Genomic DNA, 22,168 nt, shown 5'->3' with positions numbered 1-22,168 from the left:
GCAAAAAAAAAAAACAAAACAAAAAAAACAGTATTAAAATGGTCAAATAATTGTACAAACACATGCAGAAAATTTGATAATATGATCTATACAGAACTGTCGCCTGCCAAGTGGCCACTATATAATATTGCACCATAGTCGGTGGATATGCATGGTAGGAAAGGCTGTACAGAAGTTAGCTTAGAATAAATGTCAAATGTAGCGAAGACAGGAACAGCACTTGTGAATTAGGTTACAGCCAAGTGTGAGCCTGGGAACCATTCTATCTAGTTACAGTGATTTTACTTATCTGGTCTGTTTCAATATGTGTTTACTTTATATTCACACCTTCAGAGGGGAAGTTTTTTTAAAATGTTTCTAAAGTTCCAGGTAGACATCACTGCTGCCCTATATCCTGCCTATAATACATTTGAGTCATTCTACATTTTATACATCCACTAGATGCTAAACACTGAGTACACAACATCAATAAATCATAACCTCTTTATCATTATTTGTCAAGTGATTCCAATTGTTTTCAAAGGGCAAATATGTAAAATTATCAATATGCTGATATTTTTCTAATATAATATTTTAACTGGAATGGTCTTTAATTTTAAATATAAAAAGCCAATATGCATTTTAAACAAAACAAGTAAATCTTTGAAATTAATCTTTTCATTGAGAAAGAAACATTTCTAGGTTGTATTAGTTTGTTCAGGAACTTATAGTTTACTTATAAGAGAGACCAAAGTATACTTCACATTTTGGATTCTGAATACTTTCTAAGATACTTGAGTGTCATGGGTATAGATAGTATAATAATCGGCTTGTGTGTGTCTTCTGTAATTAGGAGCCTATATTCATGGGGTGTATCGTTACCTTGCCTATGAGTAATGCTGTTAACTGCAAGGGGTTCTTGGTATAGATACTGTGCCCGTAAAGCACCTGTGGAAATTCATGTGTTTGAACTATATAGTTGCACTAACTATATTTGGGAATAGAATAGGATGGGAGAATGTTTCAAGTGATTGAGATTTTCTGTACTGTATCAGACTTAGGAAAGCTTCAGTTTTTCTCATTTGTTTGGATGTAGAATTTTTATTTTTTTGAACCAGAAAATAAGACTTGAAAGACACTAAATAATAACAAACAATTATTCATATTTCAATTTGGAAATCCATCTGTTTTTTCCCTCACATCTGAAAATGAGTGAGGAAAGAAAGATTTAGCAAAGTAACTTTTTGTTAATAGGCATGGAAGGCAGTGCCAAAGGCCAGTAATCCACTTACCTGTGGAATGCAAAGCAAAAATAAGAGGAAAAAAAAGTGTTTTAAAATTAGGCTAGAAATTACTATATATGATAAAGAAGAATTAACGTTATCACTTTAAAAAGCCCAATTAATCAGACTTTTATGAAACAATGTGATTTTTCTTCCCTAATTTTTTATACTATTGTTTATTTATTAAATACTATTGTAATAAGGGCCAGTTTTAAAACCAAGCCATTCATTCATCAATTGGTTTTTCTTTTGAATCTACTTTTGAACTGGATTTCTGAATGATCAGGTTTCCATTATCAAATCAAATTGAAAAAGTAAGAAATATATGTGACCACGTGTGCTCTTTTTTGTTATCTCTGCCAGAAAAATAGATCAGGGTCCAAATTATATAGTTGTCCATAGTGTTATGTAGCAATTGGGAAGGCAAAAGTGGATTTTTTTTTCCTAAATTATCTGGGTAATTGCCTCATTTTTATGCTTCAGTGGCCATTTAGGAGATCCATTTAGCATCAGAAAGAAACTAGGCATTCTTTGGATGCTAAGATTTTCTTAGTCTGGAATATTCTTATATACAACAGTGAGTGGAGGCAGAAGGTTAAAAAAAAAGAATCTAGCATTCATTTAAAGGCAATTTAGCATATTATGCCTTACACAAATTACTTCACTTCAGCAATACTTTGGGGTCTGTACAGATGTGCAACATTTACAAAGAGTGTCAAGGAATTAATGCATTTGTCTTGTTAATTCTGGGCCAAACCCTGGTGCCCTGTTTTCACAGGAAAGAAAGGAGGCAGCTGTGGATTATTCCATTTCCTGCTCCACCTGGTTGCACTCAATAACAACAGATAACTTTATTTGCCTGTTACCTTTACATAATTGCCCTACACTTCAGTGTCCCTAGATGTGCCCAGCCAATTTTAATTGATAAATATCTTACTGTCTAAACTATTTGCTGACCAAATAACTTCTTTTTATAAATCATTATAATTACTTTCTGCCAGTTTAATCAAGTTTAATCCATTTGTTTCTTTAATCAAAACAGTTTAATAAATTTCTAATAGCATTTCTTTGCCCCACAATGTCTGGAAAAGATTTAATACCTCTTCTTTTTCCAAATAGCATCTGAACTCCTAATCTGTGAATTCTTTTTGAAAAAAGATTCTTCATGAATTTCTAGTCTTAAGAACATCAACTCTCATTCTGCCCATCCCTTTCTTAGTATTCACTTTAATTTGAAGTAGGAGATAAATAGCTTAAAACTAAAAAATAATGATTAAAATATATCACTACTCTCGTTTTCTCTAGAACCAACATTCTAGTTGATTCATAGTCTTCAGGAACTAGGAATTAGTCTTTCCTCTGCATGCAGTAGAGTCCAGGAAAATGTTGGGGCATATTAAAAAGGAGTGTATAGTAAGAAACTGGCTTTTAAGTCTTCAGTTCTTAAAATTGTATGTTCTTAAAATTGTATGTTCTTTACTGAACTCTTATATGAAAGGATGTCTCAACAATAATCTTTTCCATAGTCACACATAGAAAGTATTAAAATAGTTCATCGGAATTCTAGAGACTAAGTAGAATTGCCCCCACTGAGTTGAAAATCCAGTGGTAGTGGCGGTGGTAGTAGTGGTGGTGGCAGTAGTTTTCTTTTGCCTTTTTTTTTTTTTTTTTTTTTAAATTCACTTTGAATCCATGGTAAATTAGGATAAGTTTAGTGTACTTCTGGGAATAAATTGTATCCTGGGTGACATAAACTAACTCATCCTTAATACCAAAGTGTAATTTAGAAGCAGGTATTTATTAACGGGTTGCCTCAAGTGTTTACTCACTTCACATGGTTGAATCATTTACTCTGGGTATACTTTATCCTTTTTTATTCACCACATATCAATTCTAATAATAGATAGGGACATTATGACTTCAGGTTGTTTCTACAGAAGTTTTATATGTTATAATCAAAATTTCAAAACCATTGGATAACCTATAAAATTGAGGCAATTTTATCACATACCTGATGAAAAAAATCATATTGACTGTATACAAATATATCTGACTGAAATACTTTTTGATGCTTTTGACTAATGTGGTATATTTATAAATTGTGTACATGTTTTCTGCTATTAGAGGTGGAACCCTCTTACATCCATCTAATGCATGGAATGGAGTCGTGAAAATCCTCCAGTGAAAACCTAGATCAGAAATGTTTTTAAAGGGGAAGGCTCAGTAAATTTTGATAACTAGTTGGCTTAAGGGATATGAGAGAAGAGGAGGGCAAAAACCTGATACTGGGGTGACATTTATAGGAGAAGGGAACATATAGCAAACTGAGACCCAAGTTACATTGACCTGCCAGACCTAACCATGGTCACAGAGAGGGCTCGCCCCCGGTCTCCTGACTTCCAGACTGCTCATCACCACACTTTCCACCCCTTCCTCCCATTCCAGTTTCTAAAGCATCCTAGCATTTATCTGAACTCATACGTTTCTCCTTGAACTAAGTATTTATTATGCCAGTTGCAGGCTTTTGCTAATTGTGCAAACTACAGCCCTTCCAAACCATGAAAACATGGCTGTTTTTCAGATGGATACATAGTTATTTGCCATTTGAAAACTGGGAGAAAGAGAGAAAATGTAAATGAATAAGAATGGGGAAAAAAAGGCTTTACTACAGAAATACACAGGCATTTGCAGATTGCTCTTCTAGACCTCAAAAAGGACTTGGGAATATTTCAGGCAAACCACACCAAGTGAGGACCAAATGAGCCTACTGATGGGGAACGATGTGGAAAGACAGTATTTCTTTGGAAGTTGAGGTCACTGAAAGTTCAATTCCCTGTAGAACAGATGGTTAGTCTAACCCATAGTTTGGCTAGTCAAGTAGCTGGTCTGTTCCTTCTATGTAATTAGACTTTTGTTAGCTGTTTTAAAAACACACACAACAACAGAATGGAACTATCTTTTTGTGGTTTCTCTTTGTTGAGCTTCTAAAGGGAATATTTTGAGGTTTGTCTCTTGGTGCAGAGGGAGTGGGAAGTAGGACACAGAACAACTAGTATTGTGTGGTATTCCATATATGTAACTTTCATTTGTCTTCTTGGTAGAGAAGTTGAAGTTTTGCATAAACATATTTAAAGGGTTTTTCTTTAAGATGACAACTTCAGCTTTATTGAAAAAGGTCACTCTCATATATAGATATAATTTTATTCAGCGACTATAATTGATGTGCAAATTTATGAGCACTCTTTTGTTTTGGGCTTAGATTTATGTAGATCAGCAGCCCACTAGATTTTTACTGAGAGCCGTCCTTGCTTGGTGTTTCAAGAGAAAATTGAAAGGCAAGTGTGAGGAATATTCACCAGCTTGACTTAGAAAAGAAGCATAGTATGGCAGCTACACACTCAAACCTGGGAGCCAGAATGGGGATTCCTCCATTTACCAGCTATTCAACCCTGAGAAAATTAACTTCTCTGCCCTCTAAGTTTCCTCATCTACAAAACTCTGATAGTCATGGTGACTATTTCTTAGGGTCTTTGTGAATATAAAATAAGTTAATACATATAGAGCACAAAGAAAATATAGTATTATTTAAGTATTAGTTATTATAATCATCAGATGTAAATATCTAAATTTTAATTCTGGCTTGTTATCGAGAATACTGTGTAGAACTTTATGCAAAATTATGAATCTGTTATATGTAGCTTAATTTTCCACTTGCCTCTTTAAGAGAAAGTTCTAAAAAGACCCTCAAGTGAACAATTACATAAAGACAAAGTATTCTTTATTATCAGATGTTTATTTGAGCTTTTCGTTTCTTTCTGACATCACTCATGGGAGTGGGGATTCTCCTCTTTGGTCACTTTTGGTAAGACAAATCCATTTTGTTGACGATCTCTTGCTTTTAGCATTAGAATGATGCTACCAATAACTATATAGGGGAGTCTAGTGCTGGGTATGTCGACAAGGAAGCAATATGAAATAGTTTGGCATCTCACTCAAGTTTTAGTTGTTACATAAGGTTCATCCTCGGACCTGATCTTTGTTATATAGTATCTTTCAAGGGCCTTGTTAAGTGCCTGGAGTAGCAAAAGTATATGATGTAAGTAGTGTTCTTGCTTATGAATTCTGTGACAATGTAATGTACACATTTCATATAGCTTATTTTAAGAACTCCAGTAATCAACTTGGTTGAATAAAGCTAACTTGTTTTGTTTCAATCTGGCAAAATTCCCTTCTCCTGGGATGCTGAAGAAGGCCGGGCCAGGATTCCAGCTCAGGGATGAACTGTGGATTGAATCCTGAGAAGACTGGCATATCCCACAGAAGGTTGTATGGACAGACAGAGATAGAAAGATGACTAGAGATACCTGAGAGTCCAGCTCAGGGAAACCAAATAGAGCTTAAACTTTTAGTATGAGGATGCATGGTGATGGGAGACGCAAAAAATATGAAGTTGAAGTGGAAACCAACTTTTCTCAATCACCCAAGATATGTACTGCTTTCTCCATGTTGGCCATTCTAGTCCTCCATAAGAGGATCACAGCAAAAGAAGCTAGAGAACAAAACAAATAGGCAAAGCACCCATGTCATCACCAGTCCTAAGAAAAGCCTAAAATGTGGGCTCCAAGAACTAGACTCCTAGTCATCCATGCTATCTTTGCCTCATTAACATGAATAACTGAAATTTGATTTTCCTTAGATCCTGTAACACCTCACCTACTTTCAGTAGTTATTCTTCTTTGCTGAGTTTACCACTATCAGTATTCTGACATACTCCCAAAAAATGACCTGTGCTGTGTATTACTACAGGTTCAGTCAAACAGATAGATACTGATGGATGAGTGCTGGGTTACACAAAGATAAGTCAGCATTATTTAATCAATGTTTGTTTGATCCATGTAAAATGAGGACAAATGTAAACTGCTTCCCATCTGCTTTATCATCCATGTGAAGCCGACCTCATTTTTAAAACTTGATGTCTTATGTAATTGCCCCAGAATAACATAGAATGATAAGTTGGGAAGAAGAATCATTCAGCCTGGTGATATAAAGAATGATCATGTTTTGCTGTCTTTTCTATGTTGGTCTTCTTGGTTTTGCTGTGGCATTATGGGTGGTTACATAGCATTGTGGTTCAATAACTAACAGCTGCGCTTTAGAGTCACACAGACCTGGGTTTGAGGGTAACTCGGTTGGTTTACTTATGTGAGCACACCTGTCACATAGAAGGCCCTTGGTAAGCTTTATTGAATTAAGGAGCTTAATCTTTTTTAACTTTAAATCCATCATCTGCAAATAGGGTAAACAACAATACCCACCTCATAACAGTTGTGAAAGTTAAGTAGGCTAGTTCATGTAAAGTTTATTACAGTGCCTGGCAAATGACACGGCAGTTATGATTATAATTATGTTGCTACTGACTGGTCTTCTTCCCATGGGCCACACTTTAAGCCTAAGTATATTAACATATGTGGCACAGAACCCATGTTTCCATTCCCGGTTTATAAATTCATCAATGTAAGTATCAAACACATCATGCAGAGAACTGCGAACTTGTTGACAAAAGCAGAAATGGACATGAGTTATCAGTGTCTTTTGAGTTGATACATGCAATTTCAATACCCTAAGTAAATGCATGCCATTTTACACGTCTGAGGTGATCATAATCTGAGTAAAACAAGGCCACAGAGGGAATAATATCTTCCAAAAAAAACACTGTATATCAGAGAACATTAGTAGCTTCTTGGGATATTTTAGAGAATGATGTGTAAGAAGCTTATGAACCCAGTAATGCTCAAATGTAAAGATGAATATCAGTGGCAGTTGTAATTTGAGGCTGACTTAATTACTAAGCCATTTGTTAATGAGAGCTGTATTAAAATTTGGGACACTATACTTTGCAGTTCTCACAGTTTTTTCTCTAACTCCGATGTTATGTTGAGGAATTACATCATAAGTTCTCTTTATGAACTCTCAACATTTCAGTCATCACTTCAATTCATTAATTCATTTAATAAACTTGCATTGAACCATTTATTGAGACAGGTGTAGTATAGAGGAAAAGGTGACTAAAGTTATATAAGTAACTGGGCTGTGGCTAAGGAACCTGGAACTTAAACTGTAGGTGTCCCCGAGAGCCAGTGGAAGGTCTTTCTTTACCAGGGATCTCTCCAGTCCTGGACTGTGCCTTAGAGAGGCTGCCGTGGCAGCAGTGTGGAGAATGGATTAGTGGAGAGAGACCGATCAGGCAATGGATACTGAAGGTCTGAATTTAAGGAGCGGCAGTGGGAGTGTAGATTTGGGACTTATTTGAGTGATTTTGTAGGCAAGTCCTGATCACAGAACGAAGATCAAAGTTGATTGACCTGAAGGCTTGTACCCTAGGCGCTGAATGCTCAGCTTCACTTTGATACACTTGGAGAGGAGTAAATTCAAGGGGAGATAATGAGCTTCTCTGGAAGAACAAACTAAAAAGCCCCTAATTGCATTATTCTTGGGACTCAAAGGCATAGATAATTATTTTGCTGAATACTCTTCAATAATAGACTTTTATTTATAGATTAACTTAGGCTAAGAAAGGAAAAAGGCTTTATAATACTTGGTAAATCAGAAGCTGCAATCTATACTGCTGAGAATTTTAGTATGTTTGGAGGCTATTAGAGGCTATTAGTAGGCATGACTGTTTACATTGGTGAGCTGTATATCATGGTGAACTCTTGTCCCTTTAATATCGTAATAACTGTTGGATATGTTTTACTTTCAAGTTCTGGATATCCATATAAAAGCATGGAAAATACCCAACATCAAAAATAACTGCTAAAAATTCTATGAACTTTTCTTTAATTTCACTTATGTATAAACATAATTTATCATTATTTCTGGAAAGTTCATTTTGATCATTCAAAATCATCTTTATGTAATTATTGAACTCATGTTTCCACATACAATGAAATTATAAATCTTAAAAGGGTGTCAGTATCTGGGATTAAAAAAGAAGATGTTTTGATTTCTGTAACATTGCAGGAAATTACAAAGTCCCCTACAGTTTTATAAGCAAAACCTGAATTAGTTCTTTCAATAGTAGTTCTACTTATATAGAGAAAAAGAATGTATGTATTATTTTATATCTGGGCAATATTTATTTTTAGATTGCTAATTCTGGTTGAACTAAGGTATCAAAGACGCATTAAAAATAAGGAAAAAAAGTTTAAAATAAGGAATAAAAATAAGCCTATGAACATAATGAAAACACATAACAATAAAAGGAAAACAATTAGATCTTATCTGCATTAGGTTATACATTGATATTCTGACTAAAATGATAATAGAATTAACTGACCTCCCTTTTTTACTACTATTTTTAACTACTTGAATGGTACAAATTGCCTCGAGATATCAATCATGGTGTGTTATGGAGAAACAGACAAAACCTTACATTGCCATACAGATGTGAGCATGTAGGAGAAGAGAGATCAAAGAAGCCAGTACCTAGTGAAGCAAGTGAAAAACCAATCAAGTTAAAGATGGAAGACTAGCTAGGTCCAGGCAGGAACAAATTTGAAAGAGTAATCAAGATAAGATAATGTTCATAGAACCAGAAGGAATATTGAACCAAGATAACTTGTAAACTACAGAAGCAGAAAGGGAAATGGAAAAGTAAAAAATAAAACCCTGCTTTCCAATATTAACAGAACACCTATATTGATATTTTTTTCATTTGAATCAATGTCGGTAACTATCAGTGTTTCTCACTGTGATTAATCATTTCATGTAATGCTGGTTACCTTTAGTGTTCAGCTTCACAGCTAGGGTCATCTTGATGAAGTATGACTTCAGAATTTTCTTTTTTAAATCATTTGTTATCTGTGATAAGTGCCTGTAATTCACTGTTCTTCAGTATTGATTGTGTGTGTGTGCTGTTTTTCTTTTAAAGTCAATTGACCCTGGCCAGCAGTTCACATGGGAACATTCAAACTTGGAAGTCAACAAACCAAAGAATAGATATGCAAATGTAATTGCATATGATCATTCCCGGGTTCTCTTATCAACAATAGAAGGTAAGGAAATGCAGGTGTTATTCATTTCTTTATTCTCATTTAAGGATGGGTATGAAAATATAGTTTTAGCTACATTATAAGCCATCCATGAAAATAGTTGCTTAAAATTTCAAGCATAGCTTGCTTTTTTTCTTTCTCACGCACATGTGCACACATACACACACAGCATACCATGCACAGACACACAGTATCCCTCACTGTCTTCTTGTGTCTGCCATAGATGAAAGACTTGATAATGTAGTTGGTGTTTATTGCGGGAACCAAATTGGGGTTGTACGTTTTACTGATGGTTGCTGACAGTTACAAATGAACAGGTAAATATCAGAAGAGGCCCATAAACTAACTGGCTATTTAAAAAAGGGAGGGGGTACTTTTTTGCAGGTAAATCTGTATATCTACAAGGAACAGTCTAAAGTTAGGAATTGGTGATGCAATGATTAATATAAATTAATAAGCACATTGGAAACATCTGGTGCATCTAATTTGTGGATTACTTGGTAATCTGCCTCTCACAATTATACAAGGAGTATGTTCCAGAAGGAAATGATTGCTCCTAAAATATAAGGGTTACTCACAAATACACCTGGCTACCTTTAAGGATTCATGAGGGTATTTTCTAGTCAATGCTTTCCAATTAATAAATGCCCCTCACATGGCATATTAAAGCAATTAGGAGCTCATGCTCAATGGTCAGCAGTGTCTTTTGGGCTATAGTAGCACAATGGATTGCTGTCCTTAGAAAACAGTTCACAGTTTCATGTAAAACTACCTGGAAACCACCAACTATCACGAACCACCTTCCTCTTGAAAGATCACTGTTTACTCTCTTCTAGATGTTTGTTTTTTGTTTTTTTTAGCTTAACAGCAGGAATTTATTGTCTTATGGTTTTGGAGGCTATAGTCCATAGCATTCCAGCAGTCCTCTGTCACTTGGCTTTTTCTCTTCTTGTGTTTGCTCCTCTGATTTCTGCTGACTTCTGGCTCCTTCTCCTGCTCAGTCATCTGTGTCTCTGTCTAGATTTTCTCTCCTTATGGATACTGCACCCATATGAATTAAGGCCAACCTTGATTCAACTTGGCCCCATCTAAACAGGATCTTCAAAGATCTATTTCACAAATGAGTCCTTTCCTTAACTAATAATAATGTCTTCAAAGTTCCTATTTACAAATGGTTCACATCCACAGGAACATGGATTAAGACTTGAACATTTCTTTTGTGGTTGACATGATTCACTACCCAACATTCTTTTATTTATTTATTTATTTATTTATTTATTTATTATTTTGAAATAAATTCAAACTTAAAGGAACAGTTGCATAAATAACACAAACCCCATACATAGAACTCCAGCATACCCCAATCCCCCTCCACCAATACCCCAGTCTACCAACTTTAATATTTTGTCACTTTACCATTTCTTTCTTTCCCTCCCTTCCTGTCTATCATCTATTGCTCTGTCTTCTGAACATATGAGAGCAAGTTACACATATCCTTGAACAAATAATATAATTCACATATACATTTCCTATGAACAAGAATATTCATTTATGTAATCACATTAAGTGTAGTTAAGAAGTTCAAGAAATTTAACATTGATATAAAGCTTACATTCTATATTTCATTTTTTTACTTATGTGCCAATTGTGTCCTTTTAAGCCTTTTCTCCTCTATTCTTAGATCTCGTCCAGGATCATCTATGGCATTTAATTGTCATTATCTATTTAGACTGTCTTTTTTTTCAATTGTGGAAATTTATCTACAGCATAAATCTTCCCATTCTAACCCCTCCCAAGCATTCCATTTAGTGGGATTAATTCACAATGTTGCAATGCCATCACCTTCCCATTCATTACTAGAAATCTCCTTTCACTCCAAACAGAAACCCTACACTCATTTCTTATTAACTCCCCATTGCCCCTTCCCCCACTTCTCATAACCCAACTCTACTCTTCATCTCTATGATCATATTCTCTGGGATAACTTTCTTTGTGTTTACCGTGGGGCTTAAATTTAACATCTTAAGTCTATAACAATCTTATTTTCTTTGCTATGAACTTAACTTCAATAGGACACATGAACTATGTCCCTATACTCCTCCATTCCCCCACCTTTATGTAGTTCTTTTCAAAAATTACATATTTTACATTGAGTCCAAAACCACTGATTTATCATTACACTTTATGTATTTTATTTATTTTTTTTTTTTTTGTTGAGGAAGTTTCCTTCAATTCCTATCTGTTGAAGTGTTTTTATCAAAAACGGATGTTGGATTTTGTCAAATGCTTTTTCAGCATCTATTGAGATGATCAATTGATTTTTCCCTTTTGACTTGTTAATGTGTTGTAATACATTGATTGATTTTCTTATGTTGAACCATCCTTGCATGCCTGGAATGAACCCCACTTGGTCATGGTGTATGATTTTTTTAATGTGTCTTTGGATCCGATTTGCAAGTATTTTGTTGAGGATTTTTGCATCTACATTCATTAGGGAGATTGGCCAGTAGTTTTCCTTTTTTGTAGCATCTTTGCCTGGTTTTGGTATTAGATTGATGTTAGCTTCATAAAATGAGTTAGGTAGTGTTCCATTTTCTTCAATGTTTTGAAAGAGTTTGAGTAAGATTGGTGTCAGTTCTTTCTGGAAAGTTTGGTAGAATTCCCCTGTGAAGCCATCTGGCCCTGGGCATTTATTTGTGGGAAGATTTTTGATGACTGATTGGATCTCTTTGCTTGTGATGGGTTGGTTGAGGTCTTCTATTTCTTCTCTGGTCAGTCTAGGTTGTTCATATGTTTCCAGGAAATTGTCCATTTCTTCTACATTATCCAGTTTGTTGCCATACAGTTGTTCATAGTATTCTCTTATAATTTTTTTAATTTCTTCAGGATCTGCAGTTATGTCACCTTTTTCATTCATTATTTTGTTTATATGGGTCTTCTCTCTTTTTGATTTTGTCAGTCTAGCTAGGGGCTTGTCAATCTTGTTGATCTTCTCAAAGAACCAACTTTTGGTGATATTTATCCTCTCTATTGTTTTTCTGTTCTCTATGTCATTCATTTCTGCTTTAATCCTTGTTATGTCTTTTCTTCTACTTGGTTTAGGATTGGTTTGCTGTTCATTTTCTAGCTTCTTCAGTTGATCCATTAGTTCTTTGATTTTGGCTCTTTCTTCCTTTTTAATATATGCATTTAGTGCTATAAATTTCCCCCTTAGCACTGCTTTTACTGCATCCCATAGGTTTTGGTATGTTGTGTTCTCATTTTCATTTGTCTCTATATATTCAACAGTTTCTCTTGCTATTTCTTCATTAACCCACTGATTGTTTAGGAGTGTGTTGTTTAACCTCCAGGTATTTGTGAATTTTCTAAGTCTCTGATGGTTATTGACTTCTAATTGTATTCCATTGTGGTCAGAGAATGTGCTTTGAATAATTTCAATCTTTTTAAATTTATTGAGGCTTGTTTTATGTCCCAGCATATGATCTATTCTGGAGAAAGTTCCATGAGCACTAGAAAAGTATGTGTATCCTGGTGATTTGGGATGTAATGCCCTGTATATGTCTGTTAAATCTAATTCATTTATCAGATTGTTTAGGTTTTCAATTTCCTTATTGGTCTTCTGTCTGGTTGATCTATCTATAGGAGAGAGTGATGTGTTGAAGTCTCCCACAATTACTGTGGAAACATCAATTGCTTCCTTTAGTTTTGCCAGTGTTTCTCTCATGTATTTTGTGGCACCTTAATTGGGTGCATAGACTTTTATGATTGTTATTTCTTCTTGCTGAATTGCCCCTTTTATTAGTATGTAGTGGCCTTCCTTGTCTCTCAAAACATCCCTGCATTTAAAGTCTATTTTATCTGAGATTAATATTGCTACACCTGCTTTCTTTTGGCTGTAGCTTGCATGAAATATTTTTTCCATCCTTTCACTTTCAGTTTCTTTGTGTCCCTGTGTCTAAGATGAGTCTCTTGTATGCAACATATTGATGGTTCATTGTGTTTGATCCATTCTGTGACTCTATATCTTTTAATTGGGGAGTTTAATCCATTTACATTCAATGTTATAACCGTGAAGTCATTTCTTGAATCAGCCATCTTATCCTTTGGTTTATGTTTGTCATATTTTTCCCCTCTGTCTATTAATATCCTTTATTGTACCCATACCGAATCTCTTTAGTACTGAACCTTTCTCCAAGTCTCTCTGTCCTGTCTTTGTTTCTCTGTCTGTAGGGCTCCCTTGAGTATCTCCAGTAGGGCAGGTCTCTTGTTAGCAAATTCTCTCAGCATTTGTTTGTCTGTGAAAAATTTAAGCTCTCCCTCAAATTTGAAGGAGAGCTTTGCTGGATAAAGTATTCTTGGCTGGAAATTTTTCTCATTCAAAATTTTAAATATATCGTGCCACTGCCTTCTCGCCTCCATGGTGGCTGCTGAGTAGTCACTACTTAGTCTTATGCTGTTTCCTTTGTATGTGGTGAATTGCTTTTCTCTTGCTGCTTTCAGAACTTGCTCCTTCTCTTCCGTGTTTGACAGTGTGATCAGAATATGTCTCGGAGTGGGTTTATTTGGATTTATTCTATTTGGAGTTCGCTGAGCATTTATGATTTGTGTATTTATGTTGTTTAGAAGATTTGGGAAGTTTTCCCCAACAATTTCTTTGAATACTCTTCCTAGACCTTTACCCTTTTCTTCCCCTTCTGGAACACCAATGAGTCTTATATTCGGACGTTTCATATTATCTATCATATCTCTGAGGTCCATTTCGATTTTTTCAATTTTTTTCCCCATTCTTTCTTTTATGCTTTCATTTTCCATTCTGTCATCTTCCAGGTCACTGATTCGTTGTTCAACTTCCTCTAGTCTTGTACTATGAGTGTCCAGAATCTTTTTAATTTGGTCAACAGTTTCTTTAATTTCCATAAGATCATCCATTTTTTTATTTAGTCTTGCAATGTCTTCTTTATGCTCTTCTAGGGTCTTCTTGATATCCTTTGTATCCCGTACTATGGTCTCATTGTTCATCTTTAGTTCTTTGAGTAGCTGCTCTAGGTGCTGTGTCTTTTCTGGTCTTTTGATTTGGGTGCTTGGGCTTGGGTTATCCATATCGTCCGGTTTTTTCATATGCTTTATAATTTTCTGTTGTTTTTGGCCTCGTGGCATTTGCTGAACTTGATAGGGTTCTTTTAGGATTTGTAGACCAATTGAAGTCCTTATCTCTAATTTATCAGATCTACAGCTTCGTGGAGTACACTTTCTCTAACTAACCAGCAGGTGGCATCCACGAGCCACCTGTTCTCCACAAGCCAGTTCTCCCCTGCTTAGCCTTTTTGGTGAGTGGGGGAGTGAGTCTTGTGGGGTCCAATTGGTGTACCAAGCTTGCGTGTGTAGTTGGTGTTGCCTGCCCTGTATATGGGGCGTGTTTCTGGGCAGTCAGGGAGGGGGGGTGGCTCTAACAATCAAATCTCTCTGGTGATCCTAGAGTTTTAAAGCTGCTGCAATAGTCTAATCCTTCAGTTCAGTCCTGCCACAGTTTGTCTCTGCCACTGACCCACAAGTCCTTGGTATTGGCGTATGGCTCCTGAGACTTGCAAGTGGGCCCCTCTTCCAGGCCGTGCACCCCGGGTCCTCTGTTGAGGGATGACTGTGCTATGTCACAGGTGAGTGCCGTCCCCCCAGGGCAGTTCTGGGCTGCTGGGCTGTGTAGGGAGGCTCCCAGTCTGCTGAAATGACGGCTGAATGAGGCTTTGTTAATTCACACTGCTCTACCTTCCCAACTCTGGGACAATCAGCTGAGGTTGCAGGGAAGGCTAATGTCCACCCCCAGTTTTGTGGTGTGTGCCTGTTATTTGAAGCACTTCCGTCACACTGGGTTGTCTGGGGCAGTTCTGGGCTATGTGGCTGGCGATGGGCATGAGTGTTTCCTGTCCACCAGGATGATGGCTTTGAGCGGACACCCCCCTTTTCTTGGGAAGTTGTGGTGTTTAGTGAATTTTCTCAGCCACTGGATTATTGCGTTTTGTCTCAGTGCTCTCTTAGTTCTGCTCTTGTCTTGACCTGCCCAAATTGCAAGTCTTTGAAGCTTTCTGTATTGGGCTTCTTAGAGTAATTGTTTTAGAAAAAGAAAAAAGGATTAAAAAAAAGGGCCCTCCTCGGAGATCTAATGAGCTACTGAAATGCTAAGAGACAAAGCAATTAGGGCCATTAAGGAAAGGTCCACAGGGCAGAGGGATCAGCTTTTCTTCTGGATTTGCATATGCACCTCAGGGCCTGAGCTCTGCCCTTCCCCTTTCTATGTTCACCAGAACTCCAAAAATCCTCCGCTTTTATTTTGGAGTTTTTCATGTTGTTTTTTTCTATGCCTGTCTCCTCTCTGCTGGGCTGGCTGCTCTCAGAGTCTCTGGTGTCTGGCCTCAGTCTATCTATGGTTGGAGTTTGGATCAGTAGAATGAGTTTCTGATAAGGGCTGCCACTGCAGTTCTCCCTTCTCCTTCCCGGAGCTGACAGCCCCTCCTCCCACAAGACTGAGCCTGGCAGGGAGGGGTGCGGGTCCCCTGGCCACAAAAACTTACAGATTTCGCTGATCTCAGCAGTTCCACGTTTTCATGAGTGTTGTATGAAGTATGCCCAAAGTCAGATTGCTCTGTGGTGTCCAGTCCATGCAGTTCCTGGCTTTCTACCTACTTTCCTTCACTGGAGGATGGCCAGTGGCATCCAGAAAACCTCTGTTAGCTGGGAAGGCACATGGCTGGTGTCTGCTCCAGAGTTCTGGTTTCAAAATGGCTTTCTCCCAAGATGTTCCTCTCTAGGCTGCAGCTTCTCTCCAAAATGTCACTCTCAGTTGCTCTTGGGCTCTTTGTCCTCTCTTAGCTTCTCCAGAGCAAAAGACTGCTTTCAACGGCCATCTTCAAACTGTCTCTCATCTGCAGCTACTCTCTTCTCGGCTCCTGTATGTTCTTCAAAGTGTCCGTCTTGGCTGTAGCCACTTTATGTATTTTAGATCCTGTAGGAAGTAAATAGTGGAGTGACAAATCAAAAATACAGTAGTATTGGTATTTGTATTTACCATGTGATCTTTACTGGAAATCTTTATTTCTTCATGTGGTTTCGGTCAATTGTTTATTGTCCCTTCCTTTCAGCCTACCCAGTTCCCTTTAGCATTTCTTATAGGACTGATCTACTGGTGATGAAGTCCCTCAGCTTTTGATTATCCGGGAATGTTTTCATCTCTCCCTCATTTTTAACCTCCAGGTGTTTATGAATTTTCTAAGTCTCTGATGGTTATTGACTTCTATTTGTATTCCGTGGTCAGAAAATGTGCTTTGAATAATTTTTTTTTAATTTATTGAGGCTTGTTTTATGTCCAAGCCTATAGTCTATTCTGGAGAAAGTTCCGTGATCACTAGAGAAGAATGTGTATCCTGGTGATTTGGGATGTAATGTTCTATATATGTCTGTTAAATTTCTCTATATCTCTCTCTCCTTTCTTTGTTTCTCTGTCGGTAGGGCTCTCTTTAGTATCTGAAGTAGGGCAGGTCTTTTATTAGCAAAATCTCTCAGCATTTGTTTGTGAAAAATTGAAGCTCTCCCTCAAATTTGAAGGAGAGTTTTGCTGATAAAGTATTCTTGGTTGGAAATTTTTCTCTCTCAAAATTTTAAATATGTCATGCCACTGCCTTCTGGCCTCCATGGTGGTCACTGAGTAGTCACTACTTAGTGACTATAGTCGTATGTTGTTTCCTTTGTGTGTGGTGAATTGCTTTTCTCTTGCTGCTTTCAGAACTTGCTCCTTCTCTTCAGTATTTGAGTCTGATCAGAATATGTCTTGGAGTGGGTTTATTTGGATTTATTCTATTTGGAATTCACTGGGCGTTTATGCTTTATGTATTTATATTGTGTAGAAGGTTTGGGAAGTTTTCCCCAACAATTTCTTTGAATACTCTTTCTAGACCTTTACCCTTCTCTTCCCCTTCTGGGACACCAATGAGTCTTATACTTGGATGTTTTATTTTATCTAACATAGCCAAGATCCATTTCGATTTTTTTGATTTTTTTCTCCATTCTTTCTTTTGTTAGTTTGTTTTCCATTCTGTGGTTCTCAAGGTTGCTGAGTCATTGTTCAGCTTCCTCCAGTCTTGTACTATGAGTATCCAGAACCTTTTAATTTGGCCAACAGTTTCTTTTATTTCCATAAGGTCATCTATTTTTTTACTCTTGCAATTTCTTCTTTATGCTCTTCTAGGGTCTTCTTGATGTCCTTTATATCCTGTGTCATGCTCTTTTTCATGTCCTTTATATCCTGTGCCATGCTCTTGTTCTTTGTCTTTAGTTCTTTGATTAATTGCTCCAAGTACTGTGTCTCCTCTGATCTTTTGATTTGGGTGCTTGGGTTTGGGTTATCCATATCGTCTGGTTTTTTCATATGCCTTAAAGTTTTCTGTTGTTTCTGGGCTCTTGGCATTTGCTTTACTTGATAGTGTTCTTTTAGGATATGAAGGATTAATGAAACCCCAATCTCTGATTTGTCAGAACTGCAGCTTGGTGGCGTACACGTTCTCTAACTAACCAGCAGATGGCATCCGCAAGTCACCTATTCCCCTCAAGTCAGTTCTCCCCAACTCTGTCTTTGTGTTGTGTGGGGGTCTGGTTCTTGTGGGCTCCAATTGGTGCACCAAGTTTGGGTGTGTTGTTGGTGCTGTCTGCTCTGAATGTCGGTTGTGTGTCTGAATGGTTAGGGAGGCAGGGCAGCTTTAATAATCAAACCTCCCAGGTGTTCCTGGAGATTTAAGGCTGTTGCAAGAGTATAAAACTTCATTTCAGTCTCGCCACAGATTGTCTCTGCTGCTGACCCACAAGTCCTTGGTATTGGTGTAGGCTCCCTGGGATTTCCGAGTGGGTCCCTCTTCCCAGCCGTGCCCTTCCAGGACCTCTGCTGGGGGAAGGCTGTGCCATGTCACAAGTGTGTGCCATCCCTCAAGGGAAGCCCTGGGCCGCTGGGCCATGCAAGGGTGTTCTCAGCCTGCTGTGAAGATGGCTGAATGGGGCGTGTTAACCTCCCCCTTTTTGCACAGCTCTGTCTTTCCAGCTCTGGGACAACCAGCTATGAGCGTGTGAAAGGCCACTGTCCATGCCCGCTATTGTGGCATGTGCGTGGTGTTGCCGGAAACACTTCCTGTCACACAGGGTCCCTTAGTGTGGCTCTGGTCCATGGCTCCGGCGCTGGGCAGGAGCATCCCCAGCCCGCCAGGAAGATGGCTGCAAAGGGCGTGATTTTTTTCTCCTTTTGGCTCACCTCTGCCATCCTTACTCCGAAACAATTAGCAGTCGGTCCATGAAAGGCTATCTTCCATGCCAGATAATGAGGCGTTCGCACAGCCCGTTCCTGCCTTGCTTCACTGTGTGGTTCTTGCTGCAGCCGCTTTTGGGTTATTTTAAAAAAGAACTAGTCCACCTCCAAATGCCAACCCACGGTTTCCCCCACACCGCAGCATGGCTGGCCGGACATTTAGCAGGTTCACTCACTCGTTTCAGAACGCAGACTCCCAGTTTCACCAAATGCATGGTCCCTGTGGATTTAGCAGACCTTGTCCAGCTGTGCATCACTGGAACTGGTGTTCTGGGTCACTCTCTGGCTTTTATCTAGTATTTTTCATGGAGATGTTTTTTTGCCCTGTCTCTCCCAGCCGGCATCTTAGGAGGTTCTCCCAGATGTTTTATAAAACACCGAGTAATACTACCTTCAGGCCCAATCCTTGTTAGAACCTTACATTTCAAACATTTCTATCATAGTTGTTCAAATATCTGTCCCTTTTTGCTGCTTCCAGAATCTGTAATGACATCACTTTGTCTCACTAGTCCAGCCAATTCCTATTTGTTTCCTCAGAGTCAGAGTTTTCCCAGCAAGCACCAGAGGCAAATACTTCATTTGTTTACAGTCTTCTGGGAACCAGAAGTTTCAGTATTTGGGGAAACTGCATACCTGCACCACCAACCTCTTGCCTCAAAATGGTCCTGTGTGATATAGATATATTTTTGCAAAATTCTCACAATCAGTTATACTTTTGATGTTGAAAGATATTATAATCCCTTTTTAAGATCATTAAAGGTAGTAGGTGTCCAAGAGTTAACCCAATTTTTCAATGCTGAAAAAATTGCTTAGGTACATCAAAGTTTCATTGATGCTAGGCAGGTTAGTGTTAAATGGGTAATTACTTCAAGTCTTATTTTGAAACCATAATTGATACATGTGGATGATTTTCACAGAGTTTATGTTTTTATCTCTTTTATTTCCAATTTTAAAATCTAAAAAAAAAAAAAAAATTAATAGTAACATCTTGGGTTCAAGTCTCTGAAATCATCTCCATAGTAAATAAGAAATGAAACTAAGTCACAAATAGAGGACAGAAATCATTTTCCCATTAGTGAATCAATGTAAATCATAGAAATGAAGTAAATGAATGTAAGTTGAGAATCTAGAATGATCTTGTCTGGGTAACTTGTTAGTGTGCCTTTGCTGCATGGTAGCATTGTTTCCATTCAGAATTAGATCCTTCAAGACAACCAGTTTCCTGTACTTTTGCCCACTTTGTCACTATTTTTCTTAACCTGTTATTTTCCACCATCTTAACAGTAAAGTAGGTCAAAAGATAATATACTTCCTCATACCTCTATTATGAAGTTATAAACTACATACACTTCATTCCTATGCTGTTTTTTCAGTACAGAAGCCAAAGCACTTGAATCAGACTAAAACCTGCCGTTTATAGCTCCCTGCCTACAAATACACCCTAAATCTAGAGCTGACCTAGAAACCAAATGTCTTTCCATTTTAAGTGTTATTCAAAAGGTTAGAAGCATTTAACTGAAGTTTATGGGCTATTCAGAGAGCTTTGTTCTAGATTACGACCATAAACAGCATTTTTTTTTAGACTAAACCCTAACCAGCAGGTATTTAAGGAGGAAGACAATCATTCTAGATCTTAAACCCAAAAGAGAAAATGCTGGCATCTTAAACCACAGAACTACGAATGGAAGCTTGTCCCGTAAAGGACACTTTGATTCCACAGGACCATATTTTTCAAGTATATTAAAATGTTAAGTAACTTCATGCACAGTTCATACAAAATAACATGCTAGCTTTGGTTCCACCTGTGGTGCTAACTTAGATGACTGATCGAAGATTTAACTTTGGGCGTTTTTGTTGTTATTTTTTTTCTCAGTTGTGCTAGCTGCTCTCTTCATGTTACTTTGCAGAGTGGTTTGTCAGAAGACTACTGAAAAAACTGGAAGTTTCTACAGTGATTCGTGTTTTCTTTCTCCTTGTTTAATAGAACAAAACTGTTACCCTATTTCCTTCAAGAGATGGCAGGGGTAAAAGTTAATCAAGAAGTATGTGTGGGCACTAATATGCTAACTGAACTTCTTGAAAATAGTAACACTTCTTGACATTTTTTCCAAATCACAGCTATTTTATTTATGTTGGGAAAAATGCAGAATAAATTCAAAAGTCTGAATTACAAAATGCTTTCATTTGTTGAATTATGGGGCAAGCGATATGGATAGCACAATTGAATTTTCAACCAATCCAGTTAACATTGGTGTCCCCACATGTACACAATTCTTAAGAAAAAATAGCAGTTCCCAAAGAAGAGAGGTGTTGGGATTTATTTTAATGACCTAAGATAAATATTTTCAAGTAAAGCCTAATGGAAGATAATACTTGTATATGCAGAAATATAATATATAATAATATACTTAATCTGCTAAAAATCCAAAGTTCTTCAGGAAGCATACTTCATTAAAGTAGGAAAAGAGAAATGGACAAAGTGTAAGAATAAGAACAAGGACATCTAGGTTTGGGTTGCTGCTCTGTGACTGACTAGCTTTGTAACTTTGACTTCTCTGAGTATCAATTTCCTCGGCTCTAAGCTCTTTCACTGTTGACTGCTAAGGTTATTTCCATGTAGTTTTCTTATCAGTAATCTTATTTACTGTATACAACAGTATAAGTATTTGACTAGATATATCTGTATCATATTAGAAAAAAGAAAACTGACTCTCAGGCAGAGAAGTAATTGCCCCAGAGTTGCCTGGTGTGTACTGTACGTAGTACAGCTCAAATTAGAATCCAAATCTTCCAATTCCTCAACCAGGCCTCTCCCTGGCCCACATCACTCAGCTTTCCTACTGATACAGGATGATGTGACTGTGACTAAGGAATTCAGCATGCATCCAAAATACCAGCCTTATCTTTGTGCCTAAAAATTCATCTTATCATTTGCCATCAGCCTATGGAGAACACAAGACATTACATTTTACTATTTTATTTCCTATTTGATGGCATAACTAACCTGAGGCAGTAACACCATATGTGGAATAATCAGTGATCCAAATGCATCAGGGTCTTAACATTCAGAAGTAAGGCCAAGTGCATCTGTCTGTACCTAAATGATTTCACAGGTGATCTACTTACCTCAAATATGGTCTTATGTATCCTTAGTTTCTCAAAAATGCAGGAATATCATTCAGCAGCATATTATTTATCGTAATGCTGTATAGCTAGCAAAAATTAAATCATATTACTACAATTCTGGATAACCAAGGGTTTTTTTTTGTTCTTAACAAAATAGTTCATCTTCACTTTTGCCCGAACTATGCTTCCATTAGTGAGAGTATAATTAATATTTCACTTTAAATGTCACTTGACATGGATTTTAAAAAATTGTTGGCCACATCTAAAAAATAAAGCAAAATTTAAAAATCCTGCATTCCAATTAAACAACAAAGATAAGACGTTATAATAGATATGATTATTTGGGAAATACTATGCGTTGGGCACCATGTCATGGATTTTATGTCCAT

The 22,168-nt window shown here is 37.2% G+C and overlaps 1 protein-coding gene across 6 annotated transcripts in view; it reads left to right on the top strand.

The window, feature by feature from the left end:
* The window catches only part of PTPRD (protein tyrosine phosphatase receptor type D), a 529,199-nt gene that overhangs the window by 432,228 nt on the left and 74,803 nt on the right, over positions 1 to 22,168 (top strand). For all 6 annotated transcript variants that reach the window (XM_037796885.1, XM_037796889.1, XM_037796888.1 and 3 more), the window contains one exon: positions 9,193 to 9,316. In XM_037796885.1, the coding sequence (XP_037652813.1) occupies positions 9,193 to 9,316 (124 nt within the window). The remainder of the gene's footprint in view (positions 1 to 9,192; positions 9,317 to 22,168) is intronic.

Source organism: Choloepus didactylus, chromosome 10, assembly GCF_015220235.1.
Source record: "Choloepus didactylus isolate mChoDid1 chromosome 10, mChoDid1.pri, whole genome shotgun sequence".
NCBI lineage: Eukaryota > Metazoa > Chordata > Mammalia > Pilosa > Megalonychidae > Choloepus > Choloepus didactylus.
This window is presented reverse-complemented; position numbering and strand designations above follow the sequence as displayed.